Below are 22920 nucleotides of genomic sequence, written 5' to 3' on the forward strand. Positions count from 1 at the left end.
AATCCTTCTAACTATCAAAGACCATATAAAAAGAAAAATGATAGTTATAAAAAACCATATAAGAAACCCCCCCCCCCAAACAACAGAATAACAATAATAATCAGTTTAAAGGAAATTGTTGGAAATGCGGAAAGTTTGGACACCGTGCCGATAAATGTAGAGTTGAAAAAAAGATTAACTCTATAGAAAATGAAGAAATGAAACAGGTTTTATTTTCAGTTTTAATAAATTCTGAACCTGAACCAGAATTTTCAAATCAAGAATTTGAAAATATGCAAGAAAATGAAATTTATCAATTAGATAATACCTCAGAAGAGTCTGAGGAAGAACAAGAGTTCTGCCTAGGACCAGGTTTGTGTAATTGTAATGACTGTAAAATTCCACAACTAAATACCATAACTAAAGATCAAACCCAAACTTTAATAACCATAATAGAAGGATTAGAAGAAGGACCTTTAAAAACAGAATTTATTAGGAAACTAAATGAATTTGTCACTAGAGAAGAGCCAAAAGAAATAGAAATAAAACCCATAGAAATGACTGAAGTATTAAATAGATTTAGAACACCAAGTCAACATGCAACTATAAAAGATTTACAAAAAGAAATTGTGAATTTAAAAACAGAGATAAAAGAATTAAAAGAATATCAAAAAAGCTTGGAAATTAGATTATTATCTCTAGAAGGAAAAGAAATTTTAAGATCTCAAGAAAATCAAGTAGGAACATCAGAAGAAAAAGATGAACCAGACATATTTAATTTAGAACTATTAACATTAATAACTTCACATAAATGGTGGTGTGAAATTACATTAATTATAGAACAAGAAAAATTTAGCCTGATAGCCTTAATAGACTCAGGAGCAGATGTAAACTGTATACAAGAAGGAGTAATACCTACAAAATATTATGAAAAAACTACAGAACAATTATCAGCTGCTGGAGGAAATAAATTACACATAAATTATAAACTTTCAAAAGGAAAGATATGTAAAAATAAGATATGTTTTACTACCTCGTTCATATTAGTTAAAAACATAGGAAACAAAGTAATTTTAGGAACTCCTTTTCTAACTCTACTTTATCCATGTGAAATAAACAATACAGGAATCACTAGTAAAGTAATACCAGATAGAGAAATTAAGTTTGAATTTTTACAACCACCAAAAATTAGGGAATTAAACCTAGTTCAAGAAGCATCAATAATTAGACTAAATCAGATAGAAAGAAAACAGAAACAGATTAAGTTTATAAATAAAGAAATAGAATATAAGAAAATCGAAGAACAATTAAAAAATGAAAAAATTATAAAAATTATAAAAAATTTAGAAGAGAAAATTAAAAAAGAAATCTGTAGTTTAAATCCTATAGCTTTTCATCATAGAAAAAGCCATAAGGTAGAACTTCCATATGAAGAAGGCTTTAATGAAACAAATATACCCACAAAAGCTAGACCAATACAAATGAGTAAAGAACAATTAGAATTTTGTAAACAAGAATTACAAGAATATTTAGAAAAAGGATTAATTAGGCCTTCGAAGTCTCCTTGGAGTTGTACTGGGTTTTATGTAAATAAAGCCTCAGAACAAGAAAGAGGAGCACCAAGACTTGTAATAAATTATAAGCCTCTTAATAAAGTATTAAAATGGATTAGGTATCCTATACCTAATAAACAAGATTTAATAAAAAGATTAATTAATGCTAATATATTTTCAAAATTTGATATGAAATCAGAATATTATCAAATATCTGTAGCAGAACAGGATAGATATAAAAAGGCTTTTGTAGTTCCCTTTGGTCATTATGAGTGGAACGTCATGCCTCAAGGTTTAAAAAATGCTCCCAGCGAGTTTCAAGAAATTATGAACAATATATTTTACCCTTATATGGATTTCTCAATAGTATATCTAGATGATGTGCTAATTTTTTCAAAGGGAATTAATCAACATATACAACATTTGAATAAATTTATAGAATTAATAAAGAAAAATGGATTATGTGTTTCAGCCAAGAAAATAAAAATTTTCCAAGATAAAATTAGATTTTTAGGATTTAATATTTATCAAGGGACAATAACTCCGATACAAAGGTCTATAGAATTTGCAGAAAAATTTCCAGAACAGATAAAAGATAAAACACAATTACAACGATTCTTAGGATGTTTAAATTATGTAGCGGACTTTTTACCAAATATTAGGACAATATGTGCCCCTTTATATAAAAGACTTAGGAAAAATCCCCAACCATGGGATGAAGAGATGACAAAAGCAGTTCAACAGGTAAAATTATTAGTTAAAAGTCTTCCTTGTTTAGGGATACCAGATCCTTTAGCCTTTCTGATTGTAGAAACAGATGCATCAGAGACAGGATACGGAGGGATTCTTAAACAAAGATTACCAGAGTCCAGTATAGAACAGGTTATAAGATATTATTCAGGAATATGACATCCTGCACAACAGAAATATTCTACAGTAAAAAAAGAAATTTTGAGCATTGTTTTATGCATTCAAAAATTTCAAGATGATTTATTTAACAAATTTTTTTTGGTAAGAACGGATTATAAAGCTGCACCATCTGTATTACAGAAAGATGTTCAAAATCTTGTTTCTAAACATATCTTTGCTAGATGGCAAGCATTATTATCTAACTTTGACTTTGAGATACAACATATCAAAGGAGAAAAGAATTTTTTACCAGATTATTTGACAAGAGAATTTTTACAGGAAAAATGTCAAAAATGAATAGCTCAGATTATGCTATACCAAAGAAAGACGAACCAGAGTTACCAAAAACCCCAATCAGAGATAAAGGAAAAAAACCAATGACCAGTTTACAAGTTTTACAAACCATAGTAAATCCTATTCAGTCCCCATCACCAAATAAATTTACTGTCTTAACCAAACCAACCCAAAACATACAAAGTCAACCATCCTCAAATCAAACCAGAAAACTTCCTCAGTGGGCCGATCAGATATATCAAAAGCCTATAGAAAAAACTGACAAGATCCCAGAATATTATGAAAAACCCTATGGATTACCCATAATGGAAATAGAACCAGAATGGTTTAAATTAAACCGAACAGAAATAGCCAGAAGAGTATTTCCACCAAATTGTCATGTGGTTCCAACTTCTTCTGAACAAAAAAGGGAATTCTATGAGCTAATTCTTATTGACTCAAAATCTATAGAATTGACTCACAAAAAGAATGAACAACAAGAAATAATTTTTTCAAAATTTAAAATCTGCCAAATATTGACTCCAAAAGACTGGGGGCAACATTTGTATTGTTATCGCAGATTTACCATAAATTATCAGCCAATACAATATAATTATTTTGATTATATTAGAGCTTGGGAAAAGTTTCTTTTCTTAAGGCCAGATACTCATTCCTGGTTCATTTGGTTCCGAAAGGGAATTTCATTACACTTTCCAAAATGGTTTTCGGCCTGGTTCCATAATTTTGGGCCAGTTCAGGAAATACTTCCAGAAAAAGCACAAAAAGCCTTTCAGATCTTCTCAGAAAAAGTAAAAATTTCAGAACCATATAAATTTATTTCTTTTATTGCATCCCAAGGAATTTCTTGGATTATGATGTGGCAATATGATTCAGCAAAATTGGAATATGATTCGTCAGTTCAACTATTAATCCGAACCATAAAAGTAAAATGGTGGATTAATTTTGATCTTAATCTTTTAGAAGCCACAAAAATTAATCAGTGGATACAAAATAATGTTCAAAGTCCCAAATTAACTCAAGAAACTCTAAAAGAAAAGCAAAATCAAGAGTTTCTTCAGCAGAAAGCAAGATTCTTAGTCAGTCTGAGTACAGCAGGTTCAGAAAATGAATTCAAGAAAATAATTGAGATCATGTCACCCGAAGTTACAAGTATAGCCTCTGAAAAAGACAGGAGAAGTCTTAGTCCAGTGGAAGATGATGACTATGGCTACTTTGATAATGAAGATGATTGCTATGGAATCTCTCCATAGTAACAAGAAAACAAAAGAAAGAAGAAGACAAAGTTCAAAAAGACAGACAGACTCGACATAAAGCAAAAGAAGAAAGAAGACAAAAGACAAGAGAACAACAATTTAGCAGTAATAGTAAAATCTTCTCTTATAAATTGTAAGCTCGGCTTCATTTGAAAGCACGAGAAAAAACATCCATTAGAAAACTCTCTTCATAGAAATCCTTTCTTGGTAAACTTAATGTTCCCTTGAGATAGCCTACAAGAACTTTGGTATCACAATATTGTAAGTTTTATCAAATTTTGAATATATTATCATATCTTCATCATGCTTATCGTATTTAAATCAGAACTATATCTAGATCCAATGATCTGCTGGTATCAGAGCCTAAACGGGTTCTGATTTCAGGAGGGAGAAGAAAGAGGTTGTTGTTATATTTGAACATTATTTTGAATATTATGCCATACGAAATCATCATGCCTTTTTATATTTATGATACATATTTAAGTCTACTTTGTAACCTAAAAGTAAAATGACAAGCATGTAGGTATATATTCTCTTTTTCGTCATTCCCTTGATTTTGTCCTTTTGTGCTGACGTTATCTTCCTCGTCAATTACTCCCAGTTTAAGACAACGATGCTCAGCCAACTTTGGTTTTATATATCTCTGAAAATTCAGTTTATGAATATGCTTTTTTAAGAACTCATGTTAAAGGAATACAATATGTTTCATTGATGTCAAGTTGCAATAGAGAATAAAGCTTGACTTTAGAGCGACTCTCTATAAGTTCTTTTTTTCCTTTTTAAAGTGTCATTACATTTTTATAAACGGAATAAATAGCTGCAACGTGGCTATCTCTGTCTGACATGGAACATGGAAAATGCTGTTTATACATAGATATTCATAAATCGCTTCGATACTTTATTTTATTGAGAAAATAAAAAAATTAACAATAAGAATTTTATTAGTATTTTAAAATAGTATAAAAATAATGTAACAAAAATGATGCACAAATGATATTTTTATTTTCTAAAGTCATCAAACAGTAGAATTAATTATGTGCGGGTTATTATCTTAGCCCAGTTAACTCACTATTTTGTCTAGAAATCGGAAGTAACAGAAAAGGAGGAACTTCTACGATCTGAATCCAAACATCTTAAATAAATATAATGGTTATAATGATTTTATCAAAATTTCCTTTCAGATGAAATGAATCCAACTCTATTAAATGTAATTTCTTTTGTTCCCCGTTTTTTTTTTCTTTCGGAAAACAGGAAACACTTGTATGCTATACAGTGCTTGAACTGTAGGACAGGGACATATTGACTTGAGCCTTTTAAACATGACGACAATTAAGAGAAAAGTAGCTTTATTCTTAAGGGATAAAGAAAATGCCTTTCTCCTGAATTTATACATAAGCATCCAAATTATTAACCTACCATGGAATTGTCCTATAAAAGGTTTCAGCACCACAAATTTGACATGTTGGTCCATCTCCAACACCTGTCAACTTTCTGTAAGCCACATTTCAAATTCTAGACACCCATAATATAAAAGGTCTTTTCCAAATACGTGTGCAAAAGGGCTTTTGATCCGGGACTCAAAAAGTATCCATAGTAGTGCTACTATTTAACAAGAAAATTGGATTCACAGGTTGGCAAAGTTGACCACGTCACGACTTTTAGACACCATAATTATTATTACTGGAGACATTAGACACCATAAAAACATTAAATTTATTATTTAAATAACTTTTACATGGCACTGTTGGCCATACCCAATTGTATGTTTTTTCTATGACAAATGTACCTGTTAGATCAAATTATATTTAAAAAGTATTATTATTATCAGCGATAGCGTTAATTATGTGACTATTAGTATTATTATTGTTCAAAAGCCCAAGGCCAGGTCACTGAATTAATGAACTAGGCTTACTCAAAAGTTGTTAGCCCATTATGTGAATGAGCTTGCAACATGGAAAAATAATCACTCCGACCAAAAAAAAAACATAGAGGAAATATAATTATTCCTCCTATCTCGTAAGCCCATTCAATCCCTTCATACTCGTTCCTTTACACAAGATTAACGGATTTCAGTTATTTTGATTTTTTCATTACCCCAAGAGTTTTTTCGTTTGTTTTCGGACAAATTCATACACAAGAGTTTGAACAAAAGCATTTATTTGCTGTGATCTTGATCTGATTATCATTGAAGGATGAAGAAGGAGGTGTTGGTGGCGCTAAGCACAACTCTGACGGTGGTAGTACTGGGGGCATTGATCAGGAGGTGGAAGCGGAGGAAAGAGCAACAATTGAGGAATGCAAAGAACATTATTCGAAAGTTTGCAAGGGAATGTGCCACCCCAGTCACAAAGCTTTGGCAGGTTGCTGATGACTTAGTGTCTAACATGAAACTCTCTCTTGCTTCTTCCGCTCAAACCTCCCCTCTCAACATGGTCATTTCCAATGTTACATCCCTCCCTCAAGGGTAATTAATATTTATACTGAGGGTATTAATTAGTACAAAAAATAATTATATAAAAATGTAATGTCATTTAACACTTTGATTTTCGAAATAATAATTTGCATTGGCATTTGGCAGAGACGAGGAAGGTTTTTTTTATGGAGTTAATTTGCAAGGGACGATTTTGTTGATGCTGTGCGCGCGTCTTGGAGGAAAGAATATGCCTATCTCGGCTTTACACAGGGAAGAAATTTCCATCCCAGATGTTATCTTGGCTGGTACTTCTGAGGTATTTTTATTTTAATGTTTTCAAAAAGCATAAAAAAATTATAAACGTGAATTTAATATAAAATTAAAACCAACAAATATTGAAGTTAACGTGAATCTAAAGTCACTCTTAATTCCTATAATTTTGCTTTCGCTTAAAAAAGAATTAGTTTTTAAACAATAATTTATATCCTCTATCTTTTGTTTTTACAATAGAATAATAAATGAAATTTTTTATATAATATTGATTTTATAAAATAGTAAAAAGATGATTAAGAAGAAATGGAAAAGCTAATTTCCAAATGGCAATGCAAAAGTTGACGCTCATCATAAACATTGAGTGTGGTACGAATAGGAAATGATTGAATAATAATATGAAGTTTTTTGTTTATATTTAAATTTGTTAATTTGATTGATACAAATCTGTGCATTAAATTAAACTTTATTTTAATTTTCAGGAAATAACAGATTTTGTAGCTACAGAGATAGCAAAGTTCGTTTCGGATCATCCGGAGATGGAGGACAGTGCACCCGCCAAAAAGAAGAAATTGGGATTCACTTTGTCATATCCCGTCGACGAAATTATGCCATTCACGGTCACTTCATTTCAACGCAAAAGCGCAAACCAACCAGTTGAGTTCAGTATACCCCCTTCTCCTTTATAATTCTTGTGTAGTATTGTTTTAGTGAATATATAAGAATTATATTTAATTGCACTTTTGGTTTATAGTTTAATATATGTATGATTTTGGTTTTTCTAGTTTATTTATATTTTAAAAAAATTTTAAATGCTGAAATTAAATATTTCATTTTAAAATTAAAAATTTTATTATATTTTATATTTTTTATATATTTTTCTTTATTTGTTTGTATAAATTAATAAAATTTTATACTTCCATTATATTTTTATTAGTTATTAGGTGAAATTTTAGGCTGAAAGATTTACATTGAAATTTGAAATTTAGAGAAACTAAATGTGAGTAATTAAAATTAAAAAAGCTAAAGTTACATACATATTAAAGTATATGTGCTGAAAGTGCAATTAAGCCTAAGAATTATTATCTTATTCATTTTATAATTAAATTGATAAATTTAAAAGAGGTAGGAACTATGTCAAGACTACAACCAGAAGAGTGTTTAGCTTGCTTGAGAGACTGATAACAAATAACTTCATTAACAATTTAGGGTTTATTTTTTAAAAGTTAGAAATTTAATTATTGTATTTTTTAATAAAATATATATATTATAATAAAATATGTAATCTAAATTAATTTATGTTGCAATATTTTATTATAATAATTAAATTAATCCAAATAACTTCAATTCAACTCCAAGACATAATCATAATTGAAATCTCAATGTTGCAATGTTAAAACAATCATTCATGTGGTGTGACTAGGTTCGCAAAGGAATGGTAAAAGACTTTAATCGAGCATTGACGAACCATGGAATGAAAATGCACGTTTCTTCAATGGTTAGAGGTTCTTTCACTAGCCCAATTAATTTTGTAAATGTTACAACTTCATGAGTCTTTTCCATGTCTCAAAAAACAGCGGATTCAAAAAATTAATACTGAAAAATAGGTTGATGACACCATTGGAGGTTTGGCCGGAGGAAGATACTATAGTAGGGACAGCGTTGTTGCAATTACTCTTGGCATGAGCACAAATGCTGCTTATGTAGAACCAGCAGAAGTTGTTGCAAGTGACCTTGCACAATCTCCCAATTCAAGCGAGCTGGTTAGTCATTATAGTGTTATAACACACACATAGAGGCTGTTAAGTGTTACTCTGAGTTAAGCAATTTAAATGATTAATTAAGGTGTAGTATTGTAGGTAATTAGCATGGAGTGGGGAGACTTCAAATCCCCTCATCTTCCTTTGACACCATTTGACGCTAGTTTGGATGCTGAGAGCTCAAATCCTGGAAGAGGGGTATAGTTTCTCAAATCACCATGGTGCATGTACCATCATAATTTATAATTATCTACAACTGACGTATCAATCTTGGGTTTTCTACCTCAAGATTTTCGAAAAGCTGATTTCAGGAATGTATTTGGGAGAAATAGTGAGACGGGTCTTGTTGAAGTTGGCCCAGGAAACAGCCTTGTTTGGAAGCAGCGTGCCTCCAAAATTGTTGACTCCATACTTGCTCAGGTATACCCAAAGATTATGCCCAAGTTTGAAATATAACTTATAAAATACTTGTTTTCTTTACTTTAAAAAATGTTTATAATCAAATATACAATATAAACAAAGTACTAAATAAGTAATCAATTAAATTATATTTCTAGACGCATTCTATATATGTAATGATGTAAAATTAGCTAGGACAATCTTATTCATCTAGTGTGAACTTTCTTTTATTTCATTTCTTTTCTAGCTTTTTTTATATGATTTTTTTAAAATTACCAAAATATGAGATTTTTAATAAAATTATAAAAATATAATTTTTTTTAAAATTATCCTTGACGACTTTTGACCATCCTTTTTTAAAAATTACTAGTAATAACTTTTGACTATTTTTTTGTACTTTTTAAAAAATTTATTGTTCTTTTAAAAATTACTATTAGTGACTTTTAATTTTTTATTATTTTAATATTTTATTACTTTTTTTATTTTTATTTTTGAATTTTTTTACTTACACTGAAAATTGTTATTAGTGATTTTTAAACTTTATATTTTAGTAATTTTAAAAAAATAACACATTTTAATATATATATATATATATATATATATATATATATAATTTCTAAATACCATGTATAATAAAATAATCTCTTTTTTTATTGTATTTTTATTTTTTCATCTTTCAGTGAGTCTACACCTAGTATTATTAGTTCCAACTTTACGTGGAAAAAAGTGAGGTAGCGAGCGACGCGTGAACTAGGAGTAGATAGTGATAGACATAATCTGTCTAACTTAACATGTGGTAGGTCTCCTGATATGGCTGCTATGCATCAAGACACATCAGAGGAACATGAAGTAGTGGGTGAGAAACTGAAGGAAGTATTCGGGGTAAGAATGTACATTTTGAGCATTTTGCGTGAATTAAGATGGGATGTGAAGACACTAAGTGTGGGTTTTGAATTGGACAAAAATAGATAAATAGTTGCAGTGCAATGGGACGAGAAATGGTAGCAGAGGTGTGTGACATCGTAACAGAGAGAGGTGCAAGACTAGCGGGAGCTGGAATTGTGGGAATAATAAAGAAGCTTGGGAGAATTGAGAATAGGAAAAGTGTGGTGACCGTAGAAGGTGGGCTTTATGAGCACTATCGCATTTTCAGAAATTACCTTCATAGCAGTGTCTGGGAAATGCTTGGGAACGATCTCTCTGACAATGTCATCATTCAACATTCTCATGGAGGCTCTGCAACCGGTGCTCTGTTCCTTGCTGCTGCTCACACTCACGCTCATCGTGCCGATTCTTGAACATCTTTCCAATTCAGCTTTTCTTTTTCTCTATGGAGCGATGTTTAAGAAAAAATATACACGATGGTTCAGCTTCAAAGAAGAATGTTATTTTTTAATTTTTTTTTTCTCCCCTTTGGTCGATGAGCTTACAACTGGGTGATTTGGACTCGTTATTCTAACGGACATGTGGCATACAGGGGTGGACAGTCTAGCTAAATTGGGCTGGTAGTGATAGTAGACAAATATGGTTTTTTGAATTTGGATTTGGGCAGTTAACCTAAAAAAAAAAGGATTTTTTTGATGGCTGTAAAACCCTTTAATCTAAATCTCGTATATAAATGGCAAATGCTTCGTTCATGCCGTGTCATTATAAAAGGTAAAGTTTTTAAATATTATAACATAGTCTTTCGTTTTTGCCATTTTATTTAATTTTTATTTATCAATTACTTTTAATTAAATATCAAAACTTTCAATTCAAAATTTATTATTTATTATGCTTTTTAAGAAAAAAAAAGTCTATTTTTCTTTCTTATATATTTTGTTACATGTAATTTCGAATTTAACTTTTAAAAATGTACAACACGATATTTTATATTTTTTGAAGTATATCAAAAAAGTTTTTTCGTTAATTAATTATCTAATTTTTTTAGACAAAAATGTTTATCATTACATAAAAAAGAAGGTTTAAGAATTTAAAAGTAATTTTGTCTAATAAAAAAAATTACAAAGTTAATTAACGACAGGGCTTTTTTTTTTTTTTTTGCACACTTTCGAAATTATAAAGGATCCATGGTATTGTACGCATTCAAAAGTCATGATTTAATTGCATATGATGAAATATAAAGGGAAGTAAATTTATATTTTCTCTACTTTTATTGAATATTAAACTAACAAACATGCCTTCATAAAAATCCTCTCACCAATGGCTTGAGCATTAGTCATGTGAATCATTAACCATTACAGGGTCCTTACGTTTAAGATTTATGGTCCTACAAATAATACCCCTTTTCTCAAGGTTTCAAACTTTAGATCCCTAAATCCCCGTCTTAAATTATCATTTGCATCTAAAAATTGCCACCATAAATCATTGGCATGGAGCACCTCTAGTTGATCGATTTGTTCGTTAGCGAAAATGCCTACTAATTGAGAAGAAGCAATGGTTAGCAAAGGAGATCAAATTTCATGTACTCATTTAAAGAACCTGAAGCAATGAGCTAGTGAGAGAGAACTGTTAGCAACTATGAGTCACAACCAACGAGGAGTGCTTTAAAAAAAAAAAAACATTCATTAGAAATAAATATTTTTTAAATATTAAAGAACTTGTTGCTAAAGTTTTTTAAAGAAATTTTTTTAAAATAATATGATTTTTGAAATAAAAAAAAATTAAGAGTCATTTATATGTAGATCTTACATTATCTGTTCCAGTAATAATTATTTTAAATTAATTTTATAAATTTATTATAATTTTAAAAATATTTATTTAATACCTAAATATTATTTTATATTATTTTTATTTTTTTAAAAGAATATTTATTTATTAAAATAATAACTTATATTATGGAAAGAAGAATAAATTATTTTTACTTATTGACTTTAAATTCTGCTCTTACGTATCTTTAAGCGCAATAAAAAAATTTGAAGTCATATAATTTATATAAAAATTATGAAATAATCATCTAATAAGTTTAGGATAAATTATAAATTATTTTATCGATAAAATAATTTTTTAACTTAATTAATAAATCGATTGATTAGTAATTAAAGTGAAAATATTTAAATATATATATTTTAAAGGATCACATTTTTAATTAATTTAAAATAAAATATTTTAACTTAAAAAATTTATATAGTATAAGATTAATGGTAACTTAAAAGGAAAAATAATGTTAAAGAATAAATAAATAAAATAAATAAATATCTAAATGAAAAAAATACAAAAATTATAGTGAGAATTTATTTTCAATGATGTATTTTTAATTAAAGAGATAAATTTTATAAATAAAATTAAAAGATAAATATAACACGATCAAAATAATAAAAATTAATATTATATTTAATTTAATTTTAATTTTCTCTTAATATTTTTATTATTTGTGAAGAATAAAATCAATTTTTTTTAAAAATCTCATCATTGGTAATTTTTAATTTTTACTAGAATTCTAAAATATAAAATTGTTATTAGTGAGTTGGGTAAAAAAAATATTCTTGTAATTTTACAAAAAAAAATCATATTATAATAATGAAAAAGTCCTTGAGATATACCAAGAAAAAAAAGATAAAAAATGAAAACATATTATAATAATATAAAAAGGAAAATAAAGAATCTAAAATAAATATAAAAATTGGAATAAAGAAAATGAGATAAAGAAAATATGAATATTATGATTAAGAAAAAATTGATTTTAGACACTTAAATTAATATTGATATTTATTTAACATATCTCACTTTTACGTTACATTACTCATTTTATCTACTATTTATAAATATTTATTTTTGAAGTATTGACTTTTTTATTTAAATAATATTTTTTTTAAAAACTAATTCTAAAAATAAGGTACTGGGCAAACTATTTCTTTGTCTGGTGTTGTTTTTGGTTATACCAGCAATTGTATCACCTATGCATGAACGATAAAAAAAAACTATTATTATTTTAATGCACTATCAAACTAGGATAGTCAATACAAGTCTAGACACGTATACATAAATAGTATTGAAAAGGTTGGGACGATACAAGACATGTGTCATACGTTTATTTGTATCGACAAAACACAGACAATAGTATTTTGAAATGGACGATCAAGGAGTAAGCGAGACACGTGGCAAGATCCTAACTAGTACCAATTCTGGCCCAGCAACTCGGCTATCGTAACATCTGGGGCAATACTCGTTCAAATCATAACACATGTCTTAGTGAGAATGGATGATGTAACATATTTTTATGTTTTCATTTAATATTTTATTTTGATTTATAAACACTTTTCATATGCTTTATTTTTAGAGTTTTTATCATTTTCTAGCTACTTGCATAAATTGGGCTTGTTACAAATAGATGTTTTAATTTCGTATTTTTAGTTATTCTGACCTCTGACTACTTCTTTGGCCATGACTTTTTCTATAGATGTTGTTCTTGACTGATTTCAGTTGTATTAGATTCTACACATTTAGAACTTCAAAATGCTTATATGAATTGCTGGATTTAGAGTTGTTTTAGATTTTATATGATTTTTTAAAGTAGAAAAATATTTGCTGAATCTTGAATGCGAGAATGCATTTGTACCCATGTTATTAAATAATTATATGTGGGCTTATAATTATAACTGAGGCCCAAATTCTAGCTATTTAATTTATCCTAATGAAAACCCGTAAATAGATTAATAAGGTTCTGAATTAGGGGTGCGATTGGGCACCTTGAGTTTTTAAGATTTAGCCGTTAATAAGAATATTTTTTTTTACCTTCTCTCGATTTCTCTTATTCTTCTCTCATTTTTTCTTGGGTTAAGTGTTTTGATAAGAGGCTAAATCTCTCATTCAATCCGTAAAATCCAAACACTGTAAATTTGATTTAAGTTCTGAGTTAAATTGTTCTGAGTTTGTTCTCTTTTTCTCTAATATCATATTAGTGTATTGCGATTATGATTAACTTTTTGTGGTTAGAATTCAAATTAGGACTTAATTAATACTCTGATTTGATAATTAATACAGATTAGGTTAAATGATAATTTTATTTAATTCGTAATTTTGTTTAATTAGGTTATTCGATTGAATTAATAATTGAATTGGGTGATTGGTCAAACGCGATTAAAATCTTGAGATACTATGATAATCAGAATTACTTGCATTTGGTATTCTATAAATTGATATTTCTTAATTTATTTTTACTCAATTTAATTTTGTTTGTAATTTAATTTAATTAATTTATAGTTTTCAAACTCCCAAACTTTACTTGCAATTCTTTTATAAAAAAAACTTAAAATTGAATTTAATTGAAAATGTGTCTCTGTGGATTGACCTAAGTTTAATTCTATATTACAAAATTCTCAAAGAAACTTAGTTGTTTTGATAGCAACTCGGCATCGTCTATTAACAGGTGAAAAGTGTGAAATGATTCTAAAAATATTTGTCCTAAAAAAAATTATAAATATGTTGTATTACTGTCGGAAAAATTAAAAGGTAAAAATTTATTTAAAAAATAATTGATATTTTGTATATTTGTGGAAAAATAATTTACACTGTTGTTTCTAAATTTGTGTAATGGTGGTAGTGAATTAGAAGTAAAATATTGCTGACATTCAAGGTTAGTGTTGAACAAATCTTATATTTTTTTTATTTTTATTTTTAGAATTATTTTGAATGTTTATTTAATTTATTTTATAATTTTAACAAAAAATTATAATTGAATGTTTATGTATATATGCTTGTCGGTTCTGTGCCATGTGCTGGGTGTTAGGACGTTCAGGGGAAATAATTTTTTATCTTCAATTACTTAATTCATTTGCTAGTATACTTAAATGAGTAAAAAAAATGTTAAAAAAATATCAATGACAGTTAAAAAAATGATGTATATGTATAATTGTAGAAATAAAATATTAGGTTTAAAATTCATAAATAGATATGATTATTGGTTAAAAAGATAAATTACATTTAAGAAAAAAATTTCTCATTAATAAAAAATATGATAAATTAAAATGTTAGTAATCATTAATTAGAAGAATAAATTAAAAAAATTAAATAATCTTTAATAATTGAAATATAATTAAATAAAATTTATTAAGTTGCTAAATAAAATTTTGCAATAAGTTAAAATTTTGAATGTTCAAATAAGACAAATCATAAAATTAATTATTCTTAAAATGATATTAAGAGCTTAATTAATATAAATAAAAAATAGTTTAATGTAAGTAAATTAAAATAATCAGATAGCAGTATTGTGAAATTAAATATATAGTTTAAATTATTTAATAAAATAGGTAAAAATATTAAGTAGGGTTAATATCCTAATATGAATTAGTACAGCGGAATAAATCTATTAACTTAAAAATATTAAAATTTAATAAAGCAACAATATAATTATATTATATTTCATAATATTTTGTAGACTAAAATAGAATAAATAGAAAATATTTTATAAAAAATTAAATAATTACGTAATAAAAAATATAAATGTGATATATTAAAATTTGTAAAATGGTATGTATGTAACTTTTATTCATTAGGTTAGAGTGTGTTAAATTTTCTTTGACATCAATATAAAAATTTAACATTAATATAAAATATGGTTGATAATTTATACGATATTATAAATGCTAAAAATTTAGCATTGAATATATAATCAATCAAATATATTATAAAAGAGAAAAAGTTTATAAGAAAATTCAAAATAAGTTAATAAAAAACTTGTAAGATAATAACTAAAATTACGTTATAACTAGAATGTAAAAATAGTTAATATATGTAAAAATAATTATATACATTAAATCACCCGTTAAGTGGTTAAAACAAATTAGTAATGACACTAATAGTAGTTTAACAATGTTACTGATTTAATATTTCAATTTGAGCATGTATTTAGAATTATATAATAATATTGATTAATATTTTATATTTTTTAGATGACTTCATCTTCATATGAAAGTATGATGATTAATTCAGGGTTAGAGGATCTATCTTTGTTGCGTTTCTAAAGTATACATGTCTGTAAATACATTTAAAATAGTCGAGAACATCTCATGTTGAAGGTAAGGAAATGTCAGTTCATACCAGCTGACCTAGAGAGCGTTCCACTAGAGATTTAACTTCATTTGGAGTTGGCTGGATTTGCTAGAGTGGAGCTTTGCAAATTTCCATTGAATAGGCATCTGATCACTACATTGGTTGAAAGATGAAGGCTTGAGAATCATATATTTCATATGCCTCCAAGAGAGTGTACCATAATGCTTGAGGATATAGTCATCTAGATAGGTCTTCGGGTTGATGGACTTCTAGTATTTACAGCTACTAAAGGTAATTAGTCCCAGATAATTGATGATAGTCTAGGTGTTAGACCACCACCAAAGGCATTTTTTGGGAGTAGCTTGAAACTCAATTGGTTATACCAACATTTTAGTTACGTTGTGATGCATAATTAGAACGAGATTTGCTAGAGCGTATATTATGAGTGTAACACCTTAAATTTAATTTCAAAATATTAAATTTCACAAAATAGGAACAATAAAATTTTTATTTAAATATAATTTTCTAACACATAATTTCGTCTAAGTATTCCAAAATAATAAGGAATTACAAGTTCATATTAATGACTGTTACAGGACCAATTCAATTACGTCGTATTTGAAAATAAATAATCTAAGTCCTATAGCAGTATCATCCATCCCTTCACTAAGCCTAGTGCTGATAATCTTGATCACTTGAAAAATAAATGTAAGGGTGCGTACTCTACACTATCCAACACATACAAACATAGAAACTCACCTTGCACGCTCTACAAGATTTCTAATATATTTTACTCAAGTGTAATCAATTGCAAACAACACTTTTCAAACATTCCATTTCAATTCACAAAACAATGTACTCACGGCACCAACAACATTTTACACATGTCGCACGTAGCCACGCTCACTATGGCACTGTGATCACAGTTTCACACAATGGATGGTCGTCAGTTAGCTCCCGCCTCATGAATACAACGTGTGCGGTCACGAGCCACTCAATAAAGGTGTTAGTCAGAAACCGAGTCAAGAGGACAGTGTGTGGCCTATGGTGCACCCACACTCACTATTGGTGTCACCACCATCTTCTCTTCTCCAAGGTATTTATACCGCTTCCATCTTCTACACCCTAGTGTATCGCTGAACCATTCATAGCTTCCAACATATTCAGAATCGCATTTAACATGCCATTTACACACATTTCAATCACATTTTCAATTACATAAAGTATGCATGTTCACACACGGCATACATGCCCATATTCACTCTCTTCACATTCCATACACACAACATTTCCAACACAATCCATATCTATCATACACACGATTCAATATCCATTGTAGTATACTCTACACAATCTCACTACAATCAATCAATTCAATTAAAACACTCACATTACAGACCATCCATAGCAAAATAACATATTTAAGGGCATAAGAGATAGGGTAGAGTCCTCCTTACCTCAAATTGAAGACCCAAACACGAAATCAACAAGGAAAGTGCTCTCCACATGAGTTTCATCCTAAATACATGGAAGAATCTCATGAGAACCAAGAAAACCAAAGAAATAGAGAATAAGGACAAGAAATTGAAACTCTAATCATCAAAACTTACCTCCAAACGCCCCAAACTCATTTTCAACCTTCAATCTTACTCCTAAATAGCTTTGGAGGCAATTTAATTGGTAAGAATAAGTTTTGAGTCGAGAGAATTGAAAGGAAAATAAAGAGAGAAGAGTGCGAATGTGTTTCCCGAACCCTAGACCCTTCAAATATCCCTCTGGTCGTGACACTCTCTTTACAGCAAAAATCTCAGAAGAAACTGCATTCTAGTTTCTGCAGAATCTCGCTACAACGAGATTCTCTCATTACAGCGAGACTACACCCAGAAATGTATCATCCATTGTCGTCCTCTCATTGCAACGAAGGAACTGTCACTACAACAAGAACGTAACAGTTCATCCTTACTTTCCCAGTGCCTTCTCGCTACAGCAAGAATGACACAATTTCATGCTTTTCACCCAGGGCCTTCTTGCTACAACGAGAACACCCTGCAACTCCCACACTTAGCCTCTTTTCTATCCAATCTAGTCATGTTCAACAATCTCAGTTCAACCACAAACTAACACATATGTTTATACTCGTATTCACACATTCATACAAGTCCACACACACACACACACATATATATATATATATATCAAACACACAAACACATGAAAATTCACATATACACTTATATTAATATATTAAAATATTATTACAAAAATTCAGGGCGTTGCAATGAGGCTTATTGGAGTATTTATGCTAGCATATCACTCTAGTAGTAAAGTCACAGTGCAATACTTGTCATTGCTTAATGAATCAAAGAAATATCATACAACTTTTCGCATATACAAATATAAACTTATACAATAACAATGACAAGTACATAAATAAAATTAACAACAACTGTACCTAATTTGATCAGTTCTTTCTTCAAAATTGGATTTTTGAATCGCTGATTAAATTTGTTTGCGATGTGACGAATGCAGTAAATATGATATGCGTTTGGAGGCTACCACCTAATATGTGGATTTGAAACTGCACCTTTTATACTTTGATGTTTATCAAAAATCAAACAAATATCAGGCTTATCTATGACATGAAGGCGAATAAGACCCAAGAACCATTCTCATGCTAAGAATGAAATTGCAAATGCAATTGGAAACACATAATTATTTCCATCTTGAGCGGTAGAACCCAGTAAAGTTTGTTAGTACTTACCGTACAAGAATGTACTATCTATCTGTATTTAAGATTTGCAAAAATTAAAAGCACTTATGTATTGCTGAATGACCAAAATAACCAATGAAAGATTATATATCTGTTATCAACATGGTGACCCTTACATAATCATTGGTTTCAATTTTATAAATTGATCCAGAAACATGTAATTGCATGTTCTCAAACCATCTTGGTAATGTAGCATATAATTCATCACAATCATCAAATATCTTGACAATGGCTTTCAGTTTCGCCTTTCATGCTTTCTTGTAAAAAACTTGATAACCAAATTGACCATTTATTCTTTTTTGAATTAATGTAATTGGCACTAATGGTTGTTCTTTTATCATAGCTACAATTAACAATAACATAATCTATTATATGACTTAAATAAAATGTGTTTTCTTCAACCAACAAAGAGTAATTAGTTTAGTGAAACTTACCAAGTACAAAAGTGGAAATGAAGTTTGAATCTAATTTCTTGTGACCTAGAGACATCATTGGATTGACGCATGTATGCTTTCCACCATATCTTATGATTTTTCACGTGTTGAATTTTTTGCCTAATATTGCTATAACTCTCCAAGGGCATCCATTTATATGACTTTGATGTGTTTTCATTACAAAATATTTAATAGCATTTTTAACATCTTTAAAATCAAACACTTGCCCAATATATAATGCATTACCTTCCCTCCATGTTTCATTAACTTCAACATCTGAATTCTCCATTTCTTTATCAGTATGTTCCCAATTAATATAAGTATAATGTGGACTTGAATTTCATAAAGGATTTTCAATCATGCCTGCATATTAAATTTATAGTTGAGTTATTTTACTATATTCGGAAAAGTTAAAAATTATTTGTAAAATATATAATACCTCTTTGTTCTGCATTGTTAGTTATATTCAACGTAGAATTTAAATCACCTTTTATAACAGTATCAGATGAACTAATCTGTTAGAACTTCCCATTCATTTTCATTGTCATCAATATCCTCGTCATCGTATTCATTTTCTACGTCACCATAAAATTTATTGTTAGATTAAAAACATAATTACAATGAAATTATATATAAAGTATCATCAAACCAAATACATTACTATACTTGATCCAAATCCAATTTCATCATCCTCACAAATATTATCACGTGAAATTGATAAGTGTAAGTCCTACCTCATGACTGAATACAATAAGTCTCCCAAGATGCAATATCTACATATAGTTCAATTGTACTTCTCTTGTTTTGTTGTAAAAAAGCATTCAACTTGCAATTAATATCTTCATCATCACATATATCCATAATTATGTATTGTCTACCAATTGAGTCTACTAAAAATCGTGAAATCAATCTAGATATAACTTCATTAGTAGATAATTTCAATTTTTTGTGTATCTTTCCTTTCCAATGTCTCAAAACTTATACCACGCTCGATCTTAATCATTTTATTATTTCATTCAAATGTAACACTCTCATTACTTGAAAATATTTAACCATTCCAATATACGATAATCATAAAATCATTCATCCTGCATCAACAGATTAAATCCACATGTCATAAATTTATCCTAAGTCATCAACATTTTACATCAAACGTCCATATAATTTACGGAACAAATTTATTTACATAATCAACTTCTTCCATAATTACTTTTTAACTATTTATTTATAAAAATTTACCTATTTATTAATTATTCACATATACAATCAAATACTTATACATATTATAAATAATTACTACCCTTATGTGCTTTCCCTATTTTTAATTTTTTTCAAAATAATTTTTTATTACACTTTCATAACTTATTAAGCTATCTTAACAACTATCAAGTGGCACTAAAAATTTTAAAATAAACTACTCCTCATGCAATGAGTAATATGCCAAATTTTTATTATCTTCTCTACATTTTACTAGAAACATTTCAACTATTTTATTTAACATCTACAATTTTTTTTCATTTGTAATTTACCCACACCGTATAAAATATTCTACATTTTTTTATATTACTACATATTCTCTACTTTTTTTCTTACGCTATATATTTATATTATTTTCTTTCTTAATAAAATTTCTACAATATTGTAAAATATTTAATTTAAATTAACAATTAAAAAAATTTAAATCTTTTACACTTAAATAATGCCCATATAAGATTCTACAAATTTTTAAACTTACATAAATTAAACCTCGTACTTAAAAAAACAAAGCAACATTTTAAATTTAACTAACCTTCAAAAAAAATTTCCGTTGCTCTCTCTATGGTGCAATGCAATAAAACTACTTATGGAAAAGTGTATATATATATATATATATATATATATATATATATATATATATATATAGCAAGGTGAAATGATAGATAAAAGCTGCATTTAGTGTTGCACCATCAAATAATACACATGTTAGAGAACAAATAATATCGCCACTCTACCTCCAATAGTGCTAACATCATTTGACCAACAACTACATTATCGACATTGACTACCTGATACCATTGCGAGAGTCGACAGATGTCAATCTCTGCAATATTATCGTCACTGCACCTTCAACATTGCTAATGTCATTTGACCAATGATTACACTATCGACACTGGCTGTCCAATAATGCTGAGACTCACACGTGTCAAGTTCTGCACTTATATCGGTTACAATGGGACAATAAATTATTAAATATTATTAAAATTAATGTATCAGACATACAATGATGATTATAATATTAATTTGGCAAAAAATAACACCAGACAAAAAAATAGTATTAAATTTACACTATTTTGATAATTAGTTTTTTTTTTAAATTTAAATAAAAAAGCTAGAAGTAAGCTTTTTTACCATGATAAAATAAAATGAAATTAAAATTACATAAATGTACTGTACTAAAAAGAATTACACAAATTTTATGCTTCTCATTTAAAAGAAGATAATTTAAATTGATTTCTTTTGAAAATAGAAAACGATTTGAATTGATTGTAGTTTGTTGTGCATTGCGCTATATTAATTTCTAAGAAGTCAATTCTAATTGACCATGGTTATTTTTTTTGTTGTTTGAAAGTCGACTTAAATCGACTTTAGTGTAGAAAAGAAGTTGCCTTGAATCGACTTCAGTGTATAAAGGAAGTTGACTTGAATCGACTTCAATGTAGAGGGAAAGTCGATTTGATTTGACTTCAGTGTAAAAAGAAAGTCGACTTGAAACAATTTTAGTATAAAGAGTAAGTCGACTTGAATCAACTTTGGTGCAAAGAAAAAGTCGACTTGAATTGACTTCAGTGTAAAAGAAGTCGACTTGAATCAACTCTAGTGAAGGGAAAGGTTCAACTTCAATCAACATATAGGCAATGTAATTTGGTGGTTGAATGTAGTCAGGTCATAACATCAGTATTTGACGTAAGTAGATTTAATTAACATTATCTAAATGTATAAAGTCCATTAAAATAAATAAACAAATTATTATAATACGAATCAACAATTAAAACTTTTGAAATATAATTAACACTCGCTAAATTTAAATTTATTGTAATTTACTAAGTTATAGTTTAAATTTTACTTGCCTAAAACTATAATTGTTTAATTTATTGTAATAAATAGTAAAAATTGTAATATAAAATATACTAATAGTTCTATAACACATACTTGATTAAATATGTAACAAACATTTATGCAGTATATGTAACAATTATTTTTAATTAAACAACTAAATATTTAATGACAAATTAAATTAAAAAAATTTAGATAAAAAAATAATTTTTTTAAACATTTACACAACAGTTTACTTATAATATGATCAACAAAATTAAGTCAATTTGAATTATTATTCATTTCCATTGTAGTTGTACTATATTTTTTTTTCTCTTCCTTTCTTTCTATTGATTCTTCTCAAATATGTTTCTTCCTTTCAAGATAATCATGGCGGATGCAAATTGATCCACCAAAGTCAATTTAAGTTGACTTCTCCTCTACACTAAAATCGATTCAAGTTGACTTTTTCTTTACACTGAAGTCAATTCAAGTTGACTTATTCTAATTTAAGTTGACTTTCTCTCTATATTAAAATTAATTTAAATTGATTTTCACACATAAAAAAAGCAACAATAATTAATTAAAATTTATTTTTACAAATACAAATTTAATCCAGTGCACAACAAACTAAAATTGATTTTCAATTTTAAAAAAAATTAATTTAAATCGTCTTCTTTTAAATGTTAAACAAAATATTTTTATAATTTTTTATTATAAGATATTTATGTATTTTTTATTTTATTTTATTATAAAAAAAAATTCCAAAGTATCTGTCAAATATTTTTTTTTAAAAATAACTATTAATTTTAAATTACTCCAAA

At 28.0% G+C, this 22920-nt stretch overlaps 1 protein-coding gene across 1 annotated transcript; it reads left to right on the plus strand.

Annotated features, from left to right (window-relative positions):
* The first annotated feature begins 6180 nt into the window (after positions 1-6180).
* Positions 6181-10128, plus strand: LOC113858108 (probable hexokinase-like 2 protein). Its single transcript, XM_027490571.1, has 9 exons — positions 6181-6452; positions 6567-6717; positions 7154-7327; positions 8095-8169; positions 8279-8434; positions 8531-8629; positions 8721-8851; positions 9631-9712; positions 9799-10128. Exons 1-9 carry the CDS (start codon positions 6181-6183, stop codon positions 10126-10128), a joined length of 1470 nt encoding a protein of 489 aa, XP_027346372.1.
* The last annotated feature ends 12792 nt before the right edge of the window (positions 10129-22920 follow it).

The sequence above is a fragment of the Abrus precatorius genome, unplaced genomic scaffold, assembly GCF_003935025.1.
Source record: "Abrus precatorius isolate BTA unplaced genomic scaffold, Abrus_2018 Scaffold2, whole genome shotgun sequence".
NCBI classification, from domain to species: domain Eukaryota; kingdom Viridiplantae; phylum Streptophyta; class Magnoliopsida; order Fabales; family Fabaceae; genus Abrus; species Abrus precatorius.

Excerpts from the sequence above, each read along its gene's own strand:
- LOC113858108 (XM_027490571.1), top strand. The coding sequence starts at position 6,181 with ATGAAGAAGGAGGTGTTGGTGGCGCTAAGCACAACTCTGACGGTGGTA. Across the intron at positions 8,170-8,278 it reads AAATGCACGTTTCTTCAATG|GTTGATGACACCATTGGAGG; the intron begins GTTAGAGGTTCT and ends ACTGAAAAATAG. Across the intron at positions 8,435-8,530 it reads CTCCCAATTCAAGCGAGCTG|GTAATTAGCATGGAGTGGGG; the intron begins GTTAGTCATTAT and ends GTAGTATTGTAG.